This window comes from Serinus canaria, chromosome Z (assembly GCF_022539315.1).
Source record: "Serinus canaria isolate serCan28SL12 chromosome Z, serCan2020, whole genome shotgun sequence".
NCBI classification, from domain to species: Eukaryota; Metazoa; Chordata; class Aves; order Passeriformes; family Fringillidae; genus Serinus; species Serinus canaria.
Genome location: NC_066343.1, coordinates 54,927,772 through 54,946,454, shown reverse-complemented (window position 1 = coordinate 54,946,454; position 18,683 = coordinate 54,927,772). Strand labels below are relative to the sequence as shown.

At 35.6% G+C, this 18,683-nt stretch overlaps 1 protein-coding gene across 3 annotated transcripts in view; it reads left to right on the top strand.

The window, feature by feature from the left end:
• Nucleotides 1-18,683, top strand: part of NLN (neurolysin) — a 36,648-nt gene that overhangs the window by 4,566 nt on the left and 13,399 nt on the right. For 2 of the 3 annotated variants that reach the window (XM_050986538.1, XM_050986539.1), the window contains exons 2-7: nucleotides 7,390-7,646; nucleotides 9,906-10,054; nucleotides 13,100-13,207; nucleotides 15,424-15,526; nucleotides 16,227-16,387; nucleotides 17,634-17,769. In XM_050986538.1, the coding sequence (XP_050842495.1) occupies nucleotides 7,390-7,646; nucleotides 9,906-10,054; nucleotides 13,100-13,207; nucleotides 15,424-15,526; nucleotides 16,227-16,387; nucleotides 17,634-17,769 (914 nt within the window). Of the gene's footprint in view, nucleotides 1-422; nucleotides 548-7,389; nucleotides 7,647-9,905; nucleotides 10,055-13,099; nucleotides 13,208-15,423; nucleotides 15,527-16,226; nucleotides 16,388-17,633; nucleotides 17,770-18,683 lie in introns of those variants that run through there. The other variant, XM_018923206.3, reaches the window with a different exon arrangement.

The window sequence follows — 18,683 nt, the reverse complement described above, 5'->3', positions numbered from 1 at the left end:
CTGAGGGAGCTGTAGGACCTTAAAAGCAATCTTTTTCCCACTGTTTTTCCACAATTGACCTGATAGTAGAACCAAGCAATAAGACAACCTCAGTTAATACCTTGTGCCTCAGACTCGGTATAGCACAATTACTGGGTGCAATGTTGGTAAGAATATTCTTTCCTGAGATCCTGCAAGCAAGTTACTTTGGTGGAGGCTTGATGTGACACGCAATGGATACAGTTCACAGAATGCTGTGAAACCTAAATTAGTAGTACTAGTAATTTGTGGTTTGGGTTTTGGGGTATGTTGTGGTTTGGTTTTTTTTTTGGTTTTTTTTTTTTGGTTTGTTGGTTGTTGGGTTTTGTTCTGTATTTTGCCTTAAAACCATGGGTACCATAATTTTAGAGATCAGACACTGCAGAAACCATACCTTAGCATTTCTGTGTGTTCCACTGCAGACTACTGTGTGGAAATCACCTCCTTGTATGAAAGCCAATTTCCATCAGACCAGTTTCCAAATTCCTTTCGTTTAAAGACTGTTGGAGGAAAAGGGGAGAAGAAATAAGTAAGTTGTATCATGCTTGAGTACACTGGCTTAGTTCCTGCTTAAGGTCTGGGCTACTTGTTAGCTGTTGTGGAGCACCTTTTCAGTTAGTTTTCTGATTTTAATTCTGTTGGAAAACCAGTAAACATTTGTTGTCAGATAGTAAGGTCGTGAGCACTGAGGGTAATGAATGCATCAATAAATGTTTTTAAATGTTTGTATGACTTGTAGGTTTTTTGACTTGCTCTTTTAGACTGGAAGAGCTGAAAGTATAGTTAATGCTAACTGTAAAATGAACTCTGTCACGGAGAATTTCTCTTTTCTGAAGGGTGTGACAAAATTAAGGTTTAATGTCAAAAGCTGCTAGATTTTCTGTTTCTTCAAATGCAGCTTTAAAAATCAGTTTCCAATGGCAGTTATTGAACTTTAAATTAGGAAGTACTAAACATGCTATCATTTTGCTACAGTAAGATATGTCTGTGCCAAACAGTTATGACACAGAGCCAAATACTTTTCCAAGGAAAATGGCCCAGGAATTCAAGGCATGTATTCAGTGTTCCGTATACTGTTAAGAGCCAAGCAGATGAGAGGACTGAGAAGTGAAATGGAAAAAAGACTTCATATGTGTTTGTCTGGTGAGAAGAAGTGATGTATTTAAGGGTTATAGTTTCATTCCTTTGGCTTTGTCTTCCTGGGAATAACTTTGAGCCATTTAACTGCTGTTTCTGTCTTGGATTGGATTTTTTTTAAATTATGTTCTTGTTTTACCTTATACTACCCAGTTCTCTTATTTTGGTTGATTTTTTCATTGCTTTACTGTTAAATACACAGTTCTTGTCTAAAGTTGTGCATCAAAACTGAAAGTAATATAAAAATGTATTTTAAATTCAAGCAAAAACTAAGACTCTCTAAATAATATGAATATTTTAGCCTGTTAAATTTTTTATAAAGCCATCCTTGAAAGAGACCAGTGGTAGTGTGCAGTTTATTAGATGCTGCTGAATTGAGATTTGGTTTTGAAATCCTTTTCAACTTAATTTAATTTTTTTTTTAAATTCCATTTCATGTGAGGTTTGACTGTTAAAAACTTTACTTAAACCATGCCTGTCTGCTATCATTCGTATATATTTGGTAGCACTTGACCCTGACTTCCAGAGAAATACTGATGTGTATGACTGTTACTTAAGTACTAAATAGCTTGTCCTGAGGCAAACTGTCAGTTTTTATATTGCCTTAGTAGGGTGTGTCTAGTTTTTGGTTTTGTTTTTTGTTTTGGTGAGGCCACTAGGTAGAGTCAGAACCTTGAGCCCCTGTGGGTATTGATTTGCAGGTATCTAGTGGGTACAGTCTTCAGACACAGTGCTGCTTTCTAGCATGCAGCACTGCTTCTCCTGAAGCCGGGAAGACCAGGAAGTGTTGTTTAGCTTAGATATGCTGTTTCAAAAAATAGAAAGACCAAAATGTTTCTCTTGAATTTGATCTCCAGCATTTTTCATACTGTGCTTTACTGAATGAAAAAGTTGTTCATGGCATTGGTTGTGATTTGCACACACACACAGACACACGCAGACACACACACACACACACACACACACACACACACACACACACACACACACACACACACACACATACAGAGCCCTCTGTCTTTCTCTCTTTTAAAAATCTTGGCTCCCATTTCACTTTCTGAAGCTGTTACTTCTTCACTTTCTGAAGCTGTTATTCTCTTTTGTCAGGAGAGAATATAGTTTTCCATCCTGCATGAATCCAACATACCCTGATTTTTGTGTGGCCACATGGAACTGTAAAATGTATTTGCAAGTACAGTAAGTGTACAAGTGCATATAAGTACAAATGTATTTGCAAGTACAAGTCTGTATATATTTTTCCCAGAAAAATATATACAGACTTGTTCATTTACTTCACTCTGTGAAATTATACTTGTCATTGTAACTAATACAGTTTAGGTGAGAATTAATTTGAAAACTGAAAGTGCCATTAAAAGTCTTTGATGAAATTAAAACTATCAATTTATAATCAGACTTAAAGGAGACAGCAGGCTTAAATTTTGACTGTATTATATAACGATCCTCAGTAGTAGGAGCATCTTGGCTTTTGTCTGTATTTTCTGAAGCTGGTGCTATGTCTCCCTCCTGCTTCTTCACAGTTTGTGGCTTTCTTGTTTATTTTAATAGTGTTAATGGAAAATGCCAACAAAAGGCTGCTTGACACACATTTCAGTCACAGAAAATGTTTCTAAGCAAAACAAGACTTACATAAATGTTTAATATGTTTAAGATACTGCACAAGTTAAGAATCAAGTCTGTAAATCCAATTGCGTTGTTTGTCTTTGCAGTAGTTATGTTGGCCACTGTATTGCTGTAATGGAGTATTATAAAGGTTCTTCTCCTTTCTAAAATCAAATCAAATTTCTATTTTCCAGAAGTAGCGAGTAATCAAATTGTAGATTTTTTGGTGAAAGAAATTACCTGGCATTCTACAGTTATTGCAGTCTGCAACTTAGAAGTATTAGCTATTAGCTTAGAAGCTATTTTATTCTTTAAAATACTTTTTTAGAGGTAGCTAATAAGTTTTTAAGTGTTATTCAACTTACTCTTCTTTTGGTAGAAAATACCATTCTTACTGCTTTTGGGATTGGCAGATTAGCTGGTTTTACAAATTATGTTTCCACCATGATTTGTGAAAACAGCTGTGTCTGTAATAATCTATTATAACTGAAAGTCCAGATGAAGCCTTGTGTGCCCTTCCTCCTGATGTCCTCCTAAATGGATGAAACAATGCACAAATGCATAAAATATTTCAGTCAGCCCTGTATATGATTCCATTGGCATTATTAAATGCCATAGGACTCACCGCAGAGAAAGGCCCCAGTGCAAGTTGCCAGTAGAGGCTGGTTAGATATTTACTATAAAAATGCAATATAAATAAAATTGTGTTAATATTGAAGGACCTCACAGAAATGCAGAAACTGGAAGGGGATGTGGGGTGATCAAATCTAGTCCCATGCTACCTTAGGTAACCAAGTAACCTAATACATTTTATAAGCCAGTCAAGCACCATGTTATAAATAGAGACGTTTTTACTTGCTGGGACTTACAGGACATCTCTTTCAGAGTCTCACTGCCCTGATGCTTACATATGTCCATTGCAATGCTAGCTGTCATCTATTCTTGACCAATTCCTTCTAATTTGTTCTTATGCCTGTACTGCCTCTTAGCATCAATAGTTGTTTTAACTTTAGGACATTTAAATGGTATGCTTAATGACAGCGGTCCTCTTGAGACTCTCTTTGCAAGACTAAATTCATGATTTCATGTGTGTTTATGGCAGTAGTGAAAGTTTAGGTTGCTACTGGCGCTTTTTACTTTACTGACACTTTGTTTAGGCCAACACAGCTGTTTTGAAGTCACTCATCAAAAGGGTGAGGGGACTGATTACTTGCTAAAAAGCTGTCACCCCTGGATGTTTTTGGTCCACTTTATTTTTCACCTATATGCTGTCCTGAATATTTTCTAAGTATGACTCTAGCAACAGTTGTGCTGATGCCATTGATGGAGTGAAGTACAGGGGCAGAAATGAGCAACAGAGGGAGGAACACTGACAGAAATGTCTGAAGGCAATGCTGTTGCTGGAAGTGAGCCTTATACTTAACCCTTGTTCAGATGGCTTCTCCAGATGCCTCTAGGGTTCTGCACTACACCAGGCTTGTTCAGATGAGTGTTCTGCGCTACGCCAGAGAAAACTGAGTGTGATAGCTGAAAGAGTTTAGTTCAGGCATTAGCAACAGCCTATGCAAGGCAATACCCTGCCATCTAATTTAAACTGAATCAACTTCTGATTGCTCAGTGCAAGCAGTAGTTGGCTATTCTGTCATGCTGGTGCTGTTTACCAAAATCAAGTCTAAAATAATATTTGTACCTGCTTGGTTCAGTGTTTGAAGAAAACTCTTCACTGTTGTATCTGGTTCTTAGAATTATTAGTAGAATTTGTATATATATGGGAAGTTAAAGAACCTCAGCGATACAATTTAATATTTTCTCCCTAATAGCATGTCAAATGTAACTGCAGAGTATTTTTGGGCTTCATATTATTTTAGTTATACTCTCTTTTCTTGTTTCTTTACAGTCTATTTACAATTTTTGGTCTTGGCATTCTTTGTTTTCTTTTTGAGCAAAGTTATTCAAATATTTCAGTCTGATACATGGAGTTTTAGGAATTTATTTATAGTTTTAGGTAGATAAGTAATTCAAAACATTAAGCCATGAAAGAAATGGCCGAGATTTCACCTTTGCATAAATATTTACATCCAGTTTTTTCTTAAGCTGATGTCAGTTTGTTGTTTAGTACAGTCTGAGTGACTGGTAGCAAGGTAGCAACATAATAATAATGTAAATAATTATTTGAAGAATTATGTGTAACAACTGATTTTACATGAAATGTTGTATTACAGTTCTTGAAGGCCCACCATCTCATTTGGTGAATTAGAAAAACTTTCTGATTTGTACTTCTTTTTTTGATCTACATAAATGACTGCATCTTCCTCTCAACAGAACTAACAGCATTTCAAAACTGGGCAGTTCTCTGTTTTTCTGTTTCTAACAGGTAGTCAACAACTTGCTGGTATTTATGCCCATAATTTATACAGCTCTCAAATTTCTAGGTATATGTCTTAATTAAGCTAGCCAATATACTAAGAAAATCAGGTGGCGTCTTTTTTTTATATTTAAAAATAGTGTTCTCTGGTAATCTGAGACCCTACATTCTAGTTCATGAACTCAGTCCAACTTTAATTTTTAATAAATCTTGTTGCACGGGCTGAAATTGATGTAATATGTTGGTGCTGTGACTGTTTTAGTGTTTGTCTTGGATGATATGCAGTTGGTCAGAGGCAGGGCTGTATTGTCTAAATTTCTAGGCGAAGATACTGAATGACTGAAAGCAATAGGTTCTCTTTAAAAATAATATCTGGTTAGTATCCTTCCCTTTAGCATACTTTTTGTTGCTCAGGCTGTTGTTTTCCTTTGACTCTGCTTTACTTTTATTTTGACTTCTGTGTGAAACATTGTGTAGTCTTTCTCATGTTCTTGGGTGTGGTGTGGTGTGGGGTAGAGTTCAGAGACATGAGCCTATTTCTGAGGAGCTTCCTTTTCCCTCCCAAGAGGTTTTACCAGACCTGTGCTAGCAACGTGTGAAAAACTAGATACACAGCAGTCAGGCACAAACAGATACTGAGAATCTGTTTGTGCCTTAATGAAGTGCTGTTCTTTAATGGATTTTTAGATTCAGGGTAGATTTCAGTAGATTGTGAGGATGGGAAACAAGTGCATTCTGAGAATGTTATTATTTAAGCTTTTATGACAGCAGCTTCATTTATCCTAAACTTTTATCTGAAGTTCAAAGTTTCAGTAGTCCAGTGGAGAAGTTACTAAAGCCCTAGCACCAGAACTCAGTTGGTATCAAAGAAAAAGAACAGAAGGGGTTCTTTACTCCCACTTTGTTTCCAAAGTGAAATTGTCAATATTCTGAACGCAGATGTTCCTGTATGTCACTAAAGGGAATAGTAAGCAACTTACCTACATTAGAATGGAAAGATCTGAAGAATCTGTGGTAATAAGGAAAATAAAGTTTCAACACAAAGCATAGGTAGAAATGTTGTCTTTGTTTTTGTTGTGCATCAAATAATTTTGGTTAGGCTATTTCTGGAGAAATTCTGTTATAGAATTGGAAGACTTTTGACAAAAAGTTTTGCCTTCCTTCAAACAGAAGACATGCATGCAACCCTTCTCAGTTTGTTGGCATTTCACTCTTCTGCTTTGTTATACCGTCAGGCTAACATTGGCTGTCTTTTATGCATGCTCCCTGCATTGTATGCCAAAACCTCTCTGTGCACTTTTGCACATACCAGACAGATTTTACAATAAAATCAATACAGGTACAATGGCTAGTGTTAAGAGAAAAGGTTACTTAATGTAAAACATTGTGAAGAAAACATCTCTTTATTAGCAAGATCTCTGTGTATTTCTTTAGTTATTGTTGAAAATTTTAAGTTATCATTATTACCATAACAACTTGTGATTTTTTTTTAATTATGTAGCTGGAATAGGAAGACAGATAGTAAGTCTCTGACAGCCATGGATCCTCCTGATAGTTTGATAGTAAAATATGCGTCAAGGTTGACTACTTGAATGCAAGCTTAATTTTAAGGAAGCTGAAATACTGTTGATTAGAACTATAGTTGATAGATTATTAATACATAAGTCATAGTAAAAGAAGGTACCTCTTCTGGTAAAAGAGTGAAACTGCCTATTTAAAATCCAACACAGCTGAAGGAATAAATTTGCAGATGAGTACCAACTAGGTTTCCTCCCATGCTGATTATGTTGCAGAAATCCTGTATAAATATAAAATTATTTGCTATTATGAATACAATCAAGTGATGTTTTTTATGTCTTATTTTGTACAACTTTGCAGTTATTGTTCTTTGTCATCTACAAATCACTATGTGAGTTTCATTCCTTACTTCAAAATGTTAGTACTGTCTATTTATGTAGAATTCCAGTAACTGCAATGCTGTTTTCCTTAGAAGGTTGAGTCATAATTTAATCTGTATGGTTTTGTCAATACCAAGTTTTTCATCCCTGTTTGCACTTAGTCATACTCTAAATTAAAAAGGTAGAAGGCAGATTTATTTAAAAATTAGACCTAATTGATAAAGATAGCAGCTCTAAAAAGGACTTTGTTCCTCCTTCTAAAAATATTCTGATGCTGGTTTTTTAATATTTACTCTAAACTGTCTCTTGAACTGGAATCTTGCTATGTAAAGATCATTTTTATACTTTCAGGTCTATTGGGCCACAGCTTGTATTGAGAATGACATTAGGAGCAGAAATTACTAGCCAGCTCAAGGCTTCTTCATACATAGCAGCAGGACGAAACCTTTTGAGATGGGACCTGTCACCGGAGGAAATTAGAGCAAGAACAGAAGAACTTATCAGGAAGACAAAACATGTATATGATAGCGTCGGGATGCTTGAAATTGAAGAAGTAACACATGAAAATACCATACGGGCTTTGGCAGATATAGAAGTGGAATATGCAGGTTAGCATGTGTTTTCTGTATTTCTTTGCATAAGGCATTCCATCTGCACATAAGGGAGCACTGAGAAAAAATAGTTGTTGCTTCCAATTTTGATCCCTGCTGTTCTTGTGTAGAGGCCTCTCAAGAGTCCATAATCTTTCAGGACCTCCCAGAGACCTGCATTAGTCATCTGTTTTGGTTTTGCGTGTGAAGCTCCACACAGTTACATTTCCAGCCCTGTGCAGCTGCCAGGGGACACTGCAGCAGTATAGGCTGCAGTGTCTGTGGTATGCGTAGTGCATTACACGTGGTAAGCAGTGCTTTTTTCAGACACTGCGGAATCTGACACAAGCAAGGTGAATGGAGTAATGGAAACGGTGATAAACTGATAGGGGAGAAAATGCAATGATGAGGAAATTTTGAATGAGTTATTGAAAGAAGATTTCTTTACTTGCTCACATTTAAATTGTGGCCTGTGAGGTCTCAAAGAATCCAGGGAGATATTGGTCATGCAGTCAGATCTAGATTGTTCTGAATGAATTATAAAGCCAAACGAATATGTGGGTGGGTTTTAGTGGCCAAACATGGGTCATTCCGTGAATTTGTTAATAATTGTAAAGTAAAATATAAACTCCATATTGTGTGTCTTTGTTGAGAAAAACGTTTCAGATGGTGGCTGCATTATTTATAAAACAGTGAGTGCAATAGATGTCAAATTCTTTTAAATACTCTAAAAAAATGTACAGTAGCCACACAGGTGCTAGAAACAGCCACCTTGGCTGGGAGCAAAATCTTTGACTAGCAAAAAAGCATTTGAGTTAGCATCTCAAATGATTATATTGTATTATTGGTCTGGATTTCACATTACTTTAGGTTGCACATCCAGTGAATTGGCTGGAATTTATTCTGGCATACTCAGAAAGACAGTAATCTTCAAAAAAAAAAAAGCCCACTGCCAGCTTTAGTTTTAGTTGTACCAATATACTGATTTGGTATAATTATTGTGAATCTTTTCACCATGAGGATTAACAGAAGGAAAATCTGTGTTTAACTCAGAAAACATTGGTCATCAGCTTTTCAGCACAGCCACCAAGACTTGGTGGAAAATGTATGTTTTTCACTACATAATATTGCAATAGTGGGTCACATTTAAGCTTTTAATGCTAATCTTCAAAGCTCTAAGTGAAATTATCATGACCTGCTGTGAAACAGCCCATGGCATATGACAGGGATGTATTACTACCACAAGACTTCCATAAGAAACTTGGAATTTAAGGCCTGTGTATCCCTTTCACATAAAGACATACCCCAGTAACTGCAGCTCATTGTCCAAAAAGACAGAGATGACAATAGACTTTAAATTACACTTGGAAGCTCCCAAAACTCAATTTATAATTTTGAAACATCTTTGTATAAGGGCAGGAGGTGAAGGGGCAGTTTTCCTATTAACTTCAAGAAGAATCACATACCCATGGCTGCATTTCTGGATCTGTCTCAGTGCTTGATAAAATGACTACATATCACAAAAAATTACTAAGCTTTAAGTCAACCTAATACGTTGTTACTCTAAAATTTACTTTTGGAAAGGTAGATGGTAGAGACATTGTAATTTGATTTTTAATTAAGCAAATTAATTTATTTTTTAGGATTTCTATTCAATGTCATTGTAAGATGTAATATTCCTTTAATAGCAAGGATTTACTTAATCTCAAAAGTATATCCTAAAAAAGTAGTATTACTCAGCTTCCAATCTCCAGAAGTTCAGAATGCACAGACAGCATCTTCCCTGTTTGCCATGTTGTTTCTTCTTAAACACAGAAGAGTGCAGTACATGGGGATTTGACACTGTGCTCATAACAATGTAAAAATAACTTCAGGACAGATGGGCTTACTTGAAAGATTCAGAGCTTCTGACTTTAAATGCTAACATGGGAGCATCTGTGCCAGCTAGGAAACGTCAGTCTTCACTTACATGACTTTTAGAAAATGAAGCATTTCTAATGTATTTATATACCATTCAGCTGATTTTGTAGAAGATGATGACATAATTATGTTTGGGGTTTAGAATCTTCTGTAAAATGTTTATTTGTTACAATGGTGTGTGGTTTTGTCCTTACACCTATTCAATTTTATATTACATGCGATCATTCTATTTGCTATATGTGTCATGTTGTTTTGAATACTTTTCTCTTATGTCTTTTATAAATGACAGAAGAGGGAAAGCTCCTTATCCTTAAAGCATGTCTGTCCTTCTGTGATCATTGTCTCTTATTTCAACAGTGGAAAGAAGCATGTTGGATTTTCCCCAGCACGTCTCCCCTGACATAGAGATACGCTTAGCAAGTACAGAAGCTGACAAAAAACTGTCAAATTTTGATGTGGAGATGAGCATGAGAGAAGATGTGTTTCAGAAGATTGTTTATTTACAGGTAAATAACGGTATGTCTGCATAAGTTGTGACATGTATCTAAATTTATCTAAAATTATTTGGCATTCACAATGCTTTTCAAAATAACTCTGTGTTTCCTCTGTGTCTATGCCACTCAAATCCTTCCAGTGGGACACTGCTGTACAACAGAAAACAGTAGTCTTTGCCTCTCATATCTAGATCTTTGTATACTTCTCTTTCCATTGCAATAGCTTTGACTTTTGTCTAGTCTTCCAAAGAACTGATACAAGGAATCTAAACTAAAAGAGAGAAATGAATTAGGAAAAAACTTCTTTGTTTTCTACTGGCTGAGCTTGTTCCAAGAGGGAGGGAAGAAAAGGGGGAATACAGCATTTACATTATCTTATATTGCTATTGAATTTGTGTCCAAAATTCTGTTTTATTGAAAAAGTTGAGAATTTTAAATATAAAAATTGTTTTAAGTTATGTAGGTTAAGGAGAACACATAAATGGGATTGACCTCTAAAATTACCTCTTTTGATCAGCTAGTTATAGATAATTACATTCTCTTCATCTGTTTCTTTAGCCTCAAAATAAAACTATGTTAAAAGATGCATTTAGTGTTGAACCAGTTTCTATCCTTTTTGTGTTTCTCTTTAGCTTCTCTTTTAATTGAGCACCTATAGGTGTCCCGTATTCTTCATTTGTACTGTTTATTTTGTAGCTCAAAGAAAGAATATTTGATTTTGTTACAATATGTCTGGTGTAATAATTTTCTTAAAAGTGCAATATACGGATAATGCAAGGACCCCATCTAATGTGATAACAAAAAAAATGTATTTTCCTATGTTTTATATGTGATTTTTTTCTCTCAACCCACTGATTTTTCATCTTCTTGTAATGTTCATAAGATACTGGAGCACTATTTCTTGGAGTCACCATTTGTGGGTTTTGCAGGCTTGAGTGGGAGTTAGACTAATACTTGCAGAATCGTACCAAATTGCCTTCCATTACCATTGTTTTCTTTAGCTGAGTTTTCCGGGGAAATCTTCAAATGCTCTCCTCTAGCTTGGTATTCTTGTTACGTATTTGTGGAAGTATATAATAACCCCATTCTGAGTACGTTCTGTTGTGTGTTGGCAGACTGTGCCTTGTGTTGATTTTTTCCCCTTTGTATTTTATGTTGATTTTTTTCTTCTTCCCCTGCTCTGTTGCTAGTAATTAAATGGCTTGATTTGTATGTATTATCTACTGTGATTTTCCCCACCCTCCACTATAGAATGTACAGATACATTGAGGACATATCTGTGTATCTATCTATTTTTAATTTACAGGACTATCTGACAGTAGGTAGTGAAAACTGATTGCCGTTATTCACTATTACTCTCTTAATTTTTTTTTCTCATTTGGTGTTTTCTTATTTCATTTTCCCTTGCAGCAGTCTTTGACCTTTATAGCAATTAGAAATTTTGTTTAAGTTTTTTAGAAGTTTTTCTGAACTGCAGCATGCAAGCATGTTTTAGCATTAGTTTGCCAGAGATGCAATTTCTGACTATATATCCGCTTCTAATAACTGTTACATTAGTAAGAGTTTTGCTTTCAAACAAACATGAAATTTCCAAATCATAAAGTTCTTGTTAATTTTTTCTAAATTTCTAACACCTCCTCTTGTTAGAAACTCTCAGTTAAAAAGTCAGGCTCCAGGAACACATTAATAAAGAACTTCCACAAACAGAATTCAGATTTCGGCTGAAATTATTTCACCAATTCAAAAAAGCAGTAAACAGTTGGATTATATTAGGCTTTTCATGGCCTCACTGGTGATTTTAATAATTCAGGTAGATTAATTTATTTTCATGATCGTTCAGGGGGCCAGATTGTATTGAGATGAAGAGAATGAGGGCCCTCACACTTCCATGTTATTTATAACACAGCATACTAAGAGGTGAGCAAATCTGCTTGACCTCAGTGACATGCAGAATGTTTTAGCTCCTCTTAATGGGGAGTAAAGTTTTCTAAGTTAACAAAGTATTCTTTTTAAATTATGCTTAATTTAAGAGCTGTTGGTGGAGTTAAATGATTGAGGTTTTACGTTTAATTCAAGAAAATGTTAATATAATAGTCACTCTCTTTTCCCCACGCATTAGGGGGGGAAATTTCTGCATAAAATTATGTTGTTAAATATGGTCCATATTTTATTCTTTGAAAAACTTGTATTTTGAGGTTTGAAACTTGGAATAAAGGTGAATTTGGTAGTGAAACTATCATTTTAAATTTTGTAACTCCTAACGTGCACATACTGACTAGTAGAGGCATGCTTAAGAATGTTGCCAGTCTTCTCCACCCATGCCCTCAGGAAAGCCTGATGGAAAGAGCTGCTTCAAGTTTTGTTCCTGGAATTCTGAGTAGGTTTTGTTTCTTACTCTGTCTGAAGGTTTCTTCCTGGAATAAATTAGCAAGGTTCTTCAAAACAACTATGAAATGGTATATAAAATCATCAACCATGACAATTCTAAAAGTTCTGAGAGTTCCAAAATTTCGTGTGTGTAGTACGTTCAAGATGATGGTCCTTGTGGATCCCTTCCAACTCTGAATTTTCTGTGATACTGTTTTATTTTTGTCACTGATAGCTTGGTTCTGGAGAAGACAAATATGCTCAAATTTTATGCCATCTGATATTCCAAAGTGACACTTTTAATCTTTTGGGGTTTTTCTTCAATCCCTCAGACTTTTAGGGTACAGTGTTATAGCACTGATTTTCTTCAACTATGTAAAAGAAAGCTATCTCTACAGAAAAAGCTTAAGTGCACTGTACTGTAAACTGAAAGGACTTGCCATTATGACAGCATGTAAATTTGCTGAGACATTTGGTAAAAGAATATTATTTTTAAAACATTCTATATGAATATAAGAATATTTTTGTGCAAGGTAACTGTTTTTGGGGAGTTCTTCACATTAAAATCCAGGATGTTCCCTTTTTTAATATGACAGTATTCTCAAGAAAAACTCTGTTGAAACCCTTCTAATGCTTGGTATGGTTCTTAAAATTTATTATAAATTCAATTATTCTATACTGTCATTTCAGCAAACCTGTGATCTTGAAAATGTAAAGCCTGAAACAAAGCGATATCTAGAGAAATCTGTTCAAGTGGGAAGAAGAAACGGACTCCATCTTCCTAAAGAAGTGCAGAAAGTAAATATGGACTATATTTTTATAAAGCAAATGTTACCAACTGTTGAAGGGATAAATTTTTGGTTAGTTAGGTGTACTAAGCGTATATTTGAACTTCATGCTTTTGGATCTGCTGAATTACTGCTCTAATCTTAACTCTTCTTACTTCCAGATTCATCCTTTAAACTTCAATCACTTGAAGGTTTTTAAACTAATCTGATCTATAGCCATGATACACAGAAGATAGAGGTGGTCTGCATCGCTTAGTAGCCTTGAGACTAAAAGAAGCCTAGCTGAAAAAGTTGTATTATATATTACAGCTGTAGAGAGTGCCTAAATCAGATTCCTAGGGAAGAGACCTCTCAAATATTTTACTAGTGAATCTGCACTTCTTTAAAAAAGTATGTAAAACTGTTGCAAACACACAGCTACACTAGTTTCAATTAATTTTAAAATGTGTAAAATGTGTCTAAGATTTTAGACCTGAAAAAGTTGTAAAATGTGTCTAAGATTTTGGACCTGAAAAAAAAATCAAAGTAGTTTAGAGGAAAAAACAGCCTGCTCTGTGAATTTTTCTTCATTAAGGGAGAACTGATTTAGAAAGCAATTGTCAGACAATCAGGAAGTAAAATTGTCACTATCTGAGATGCTGTGGCATCCCACCCTTAATGGGAAGGGGGCACCCAAGATTCATACAGATGCTTGCGGTTGAAAGGAACAACAAAATCGGGGGGGTCTGCAAAAGCTTGTAAACTTTCATTAGTAAACTGTGTGCTTGGTATGGAAATTGGTACATGAGTCCCTGACTTAGCATAAGCACATGGGAGTGGGTTTTATATAGAAGGGATAGAGTGAAGAGAAAAAGACAGTGAGATAAATTAATTGACAAGGGGAAGAGAGAAAGAAGAAAGGGAGCGAGATTCATTCCTCCAGCATCAATCCAGCTGCCTAGGTATCCAGAGTCCATGCGGCACTACCTGGGCCTGGATGGGGGTACTGTTTTATAGAGAAGCTTTCCTTGCCCTGGAGAAAAGCTTTGCACTTTATATGCAAATTAGTTGTCATGCACAGTCTGTTCTTTACACCGTTCTAGAAATGGGTCAGAGGGCTTTGGGTCTTTGGTGGGCTTGTTCCCGTCATACAGTCTGGGCCTGCTTCTCCACCTCATTTCTCTGTTTGTGCTGTACTGAGCTGTGGTTATCTCCAGGAGGTAGATCAAAGACCTTTGTCCCAGAAAAGTGCTGTCCTACTTCTGTGTGGCCTCATGTCCAGTCACATCTTGTCCTTTCTCACAGCATGTTACTGCCAACAGTCCTTGGCTCTTGTTACCTAAAGTCCTTGGTTAGTGCCACAGCCACCCTGCTATTGGTGTTTCAGACATACACACTAGCTCTTATCTTGTGGGATTCTACAGATGCCAATATAGTTATCTTCAAATTCTGAGTGATATTTCTGACTATATTATGACCTTAATTTCTGACTGCTGAATAAACTTAACCCTTTGTAGAAAATAATCAATCTTTATCCACATCCTTCTGCTAGTGAGAGCAGTCTGATGTATATTTTCATGTAACTGATGCCTCTAAAGGTATTTTAAATTTCCTTAGGGAACAATAGTTGAATTACATTTAGTTTTTTATTCGTTGTATGTTCTCTTACTGGTAACTACTATGTTATTTGAATTTGACAATCATGTAGAAACTTGATTTGAGATATATTAGAAAATGTTTCAGAAATATGACTATCAGGGTTTTACAACAGATTTTAGAATGTTTTTGTCTTGTGAGAGCAGCCTCTTCTTTCTGTCATACCATACCTGTACAATTCCAAAAGAGGGGTTTTGAGTAGGTTGCATGCTTTTTAACTTCCTTTGGTCTCACTGATCTCAGTGGTTATTTTTACACGTAAAAATTTAATTTAGCAAATAAAATAAAATATTTTAATTTTAGCAAATGAATCTGTTTAATCTCTTTAGTCCTCTCTAAGCTGAGTTTAAAGTGTTGGAGGGCTAGCCCTTGGTCACAATATTGCTCAGGACTGAAAGAAACACAAAAGGAAGACTGACAGGGTATGAAGTATGATGCTACCTGCAATGTGTAATTTGCTCAGTCCTGGTATTTACTGTTGGGTAGTAGAGAGCCTGTCTGAAAAAAAATGAAATGTTATTCATGTGGAAGATAAAAATTGCCAGCTTTGATTTTTGTTTTTCCGCTAAGTTCAGTTTATACCCAATACAGGAAATAAAGACAATGAAGAAAAAATTGAATGAGCTGTGTATAGACTTTAACAAAAACCTGAACGAGGAAAGCACATTTCTTGTATTTTCCAAGGAAGAACTTGGTGAGTAGGGTGCTTGCTGTTTCTGTTTTTTCAACCTTCCAGTTTTATTGGATTAACTGATCTTTGCCCCATGCACAATGGTTAGATCAAGTGAAATTCTGACTGTTTCCCAGTCTTTTCTGTTTCCTTTCTAGTCCTTCTCCAGAATCAGTTCAGAGTTATCTTTTGCAGGTGTTTATGATGTCTTCATACATTTGTGCTTCCTGAGGTTTTTGTCTTGCATCAAGTTAGAATGTTGGTCCTACTTCCTTTAGCACAACTTACTCTGTTCCTTTTCTCAATTATCATCAAGCAATCTCCTGTGTAATTATTGGAAAAGCTTTTTTCGTCCTGTAATAAAGTTTAACTACTTCAGTAATTTAAACCAAGCTAGAGATTTCATGTGACAGAGATTTTGGGGATTCATTATCTGAAGACATCACATAAAATGTGCTCTAGTAACAGAGATTTCTTTTTTATAGTATTCAATTTTTATCTGATGGCCTTACATGTATTTCTCTTTTGCTCTCAGGTGTTTCCAAATTTTGCTTTGCTTGGTGGAATTTGAAAAAGATTTAGCAAATTGTAAAAAAGGAGGTATATTTCTGTGGTGATTTTTGATCTCAAAGTGGATTGCAGCAAAACAAATGCAACAGTCTCACAAAAACAGAGGGGAGTAGATAATTTTGGTAAACATTGTTTATTAAATTGTGTTCTATAGATGGCCTTCCTGATGACTTTATTAACAGTTTAGAGAAGACTGAGAAAGACAAATATAAAGTTACTTTAAAGTATCCCCACTATTTTCCTGTTATGAAGAAGTGCTGCGTTTCAGAAACCAGGAGAAAAATGGAATCTGCATTTAACTCAAGATGCAAAGAGGTATGTTGTGTACTGGCTGTTCTACAGTGCAGTGATAGGGTTGAAAAATTGAGCTGGACATTTAAATGTTAGGTTTGAGTTTTGCACATTGTAGAGTATTTTGAAATCAAAACTTACCAGTGTGATCTTTAACAGTGCCTTGCTCCAATTTATTCTGATATCCTTCTGAGACCTTAGAAGTTGACAGTCTGCCTCTGTGTGCATATTTGTACATATCTTAATGTTCAAGTGGTTCTGTTAAAAGAAGTGGAATTTTGGTCTTCTGTGAAATTACTCTGCAGTGTTCTGCAGATACCTATGGACACTTTCCTTGCAGAAAAGGATGTCTGATTGTGGCTTCTATAGTCCTTTGAGATTTTTCACAATAGAGGGGGTGTTATTTAAGGACAGGTTTTAATTATAAATACAGATGATTGAATGTGAAATCAACAGATTGCATGTGTGCTAGACGTGTACAAAATAAAAAAGCATTGAAAGATAGAGCATATGACATTCAGACAATTGTACCAACCATGCATTAGAGAACAATAGCAGAGTTGAGATTTTGTGCTTGAAATGCTTGGAAATGTGATGAGTACAAGATAAAATGGCATCAGGAACTGAATGCTTTGCAAGTCAACATGCATAAAGAGATTTCTTGATAAAACTGTGTCTTTGAATCTACAGTTTAATTTTTTTTCCCCACAAATCTTACTTTTCCAGAACTAGAGATTTAAACAGTTATGTTTTCAGGTTCTTGAGAATTATTTAAGACATTTAAGTCATAATCTAGGGTCTTCTGTTTCAGATCTTTCTCAGACTGCTATTGTTAGAGTGGCAAAAGTGGAAAATTTGCAAACCAGCTTTGAATGTTGGCACAATAATTAGCAATCTGTCTTCATCAATAACAAGCAATTAAGCCTGCTGCCAGCAATTTCCTTATTGTCTTTCACATGTAAATGGTTGATAAAGGAAATAGGCTCTTCACAACCTGAAAGAAAATGGTGTATATTTTGATTAAATAAAAAAGATAACTTGTAATAATAAGGAGTGTAATGAATTGGGTCAACTAGAAAACCAGCTACCTGCAAACACTGAGAAGTAGTATTCCAACTAGCTAAACTTAGGTTATATTATATTTTAATCTGAAAGTGTTTCATTTGAAATATTTTCTATTTCTTAGGATTACAGATATTATTGAGATAATTGTTTTGTTAACATGTGTTTCCTGGTTTCGTTTTACAAATTTGCCTACTTTCTTTTTTAGGAGAACACAAAAATTCTTCAGCAGGTACTCCCACTGAGGGCAAAAGTAGCAGAGCTTCTTGGCTATAACACACATGCCAACTTTGTCCTGGAGGTAAACACTGCCAAGAGCACAGATAACGTAGCAGCCTTCTTAGGTTTGTTCACATTTGTTAGCAATATTTGTATATTTAATGTAGTAACATGTCGCCTTAGCCAAGCTGAATTTAAATACATAACTGGGTCACAGCACCCATGATGTTTAGCCAGAAAAGGAACTCTGCTGCCTCTGTTCTGGCATATATATTTTTTAGATTATAGCTATACAAATGAAGTTATTCCAAATCAGGAAGCACAAGGCAAATTGTGAGAATATTAAGCTTTAATAACTTGATTACACTGGCTGTCACAAATTCTCTGTGACAGCCACTGTAAGCAAGTGACGAAACCTTTCTCTGCCCCAAAATGCAGTTACTCTAATTTAGAACCAGAGTAACATGTGCAGCTTAAGCAGTTTTATCAGTTCAAGAGGCTGCATCAGAACTGCAGCTTTTCATTCCCAATTTTTTTGTGAATCTGTAGCCTTGGTGTCTTTTTCTGGTACAGCTGCTTTAAGTATAAAACTTCACTGTATGAGATGATGTAAATACCATGAGCTGAATTAAAAAATTATATCTGGAGTGATGGATTAAATCTGGAATTTAAAAGCCCTGTAATGGAATTTGATTGGAAAACACAGGTATCTGGAAAATTTTAAACACAGCAGTTTATGAATTAATTTAGAGTCCTCCTGTCGATGTCAGTGGACTCTTGGATGTAGAGTTAACCTCTGCTCTCTGGTAGCTCCATTGAATAGTATGTGTTCCTTTATTACTGTGTCCTAACACCACTTAGGAGTGTATATTGATGTATCATGTGAGTAACCCCCCAAAGAAATTATTACAAAAATGAGGTATGTTTGCTGGTAGTGGGGTGTTTATGCTTCAGTAAAGAGGTTCAAATGCTCCTCTTTCTAAACCCATCATTCTGTTGCATTTCTCCTGAAATGCTCATTCATGAGATCAGATCTATA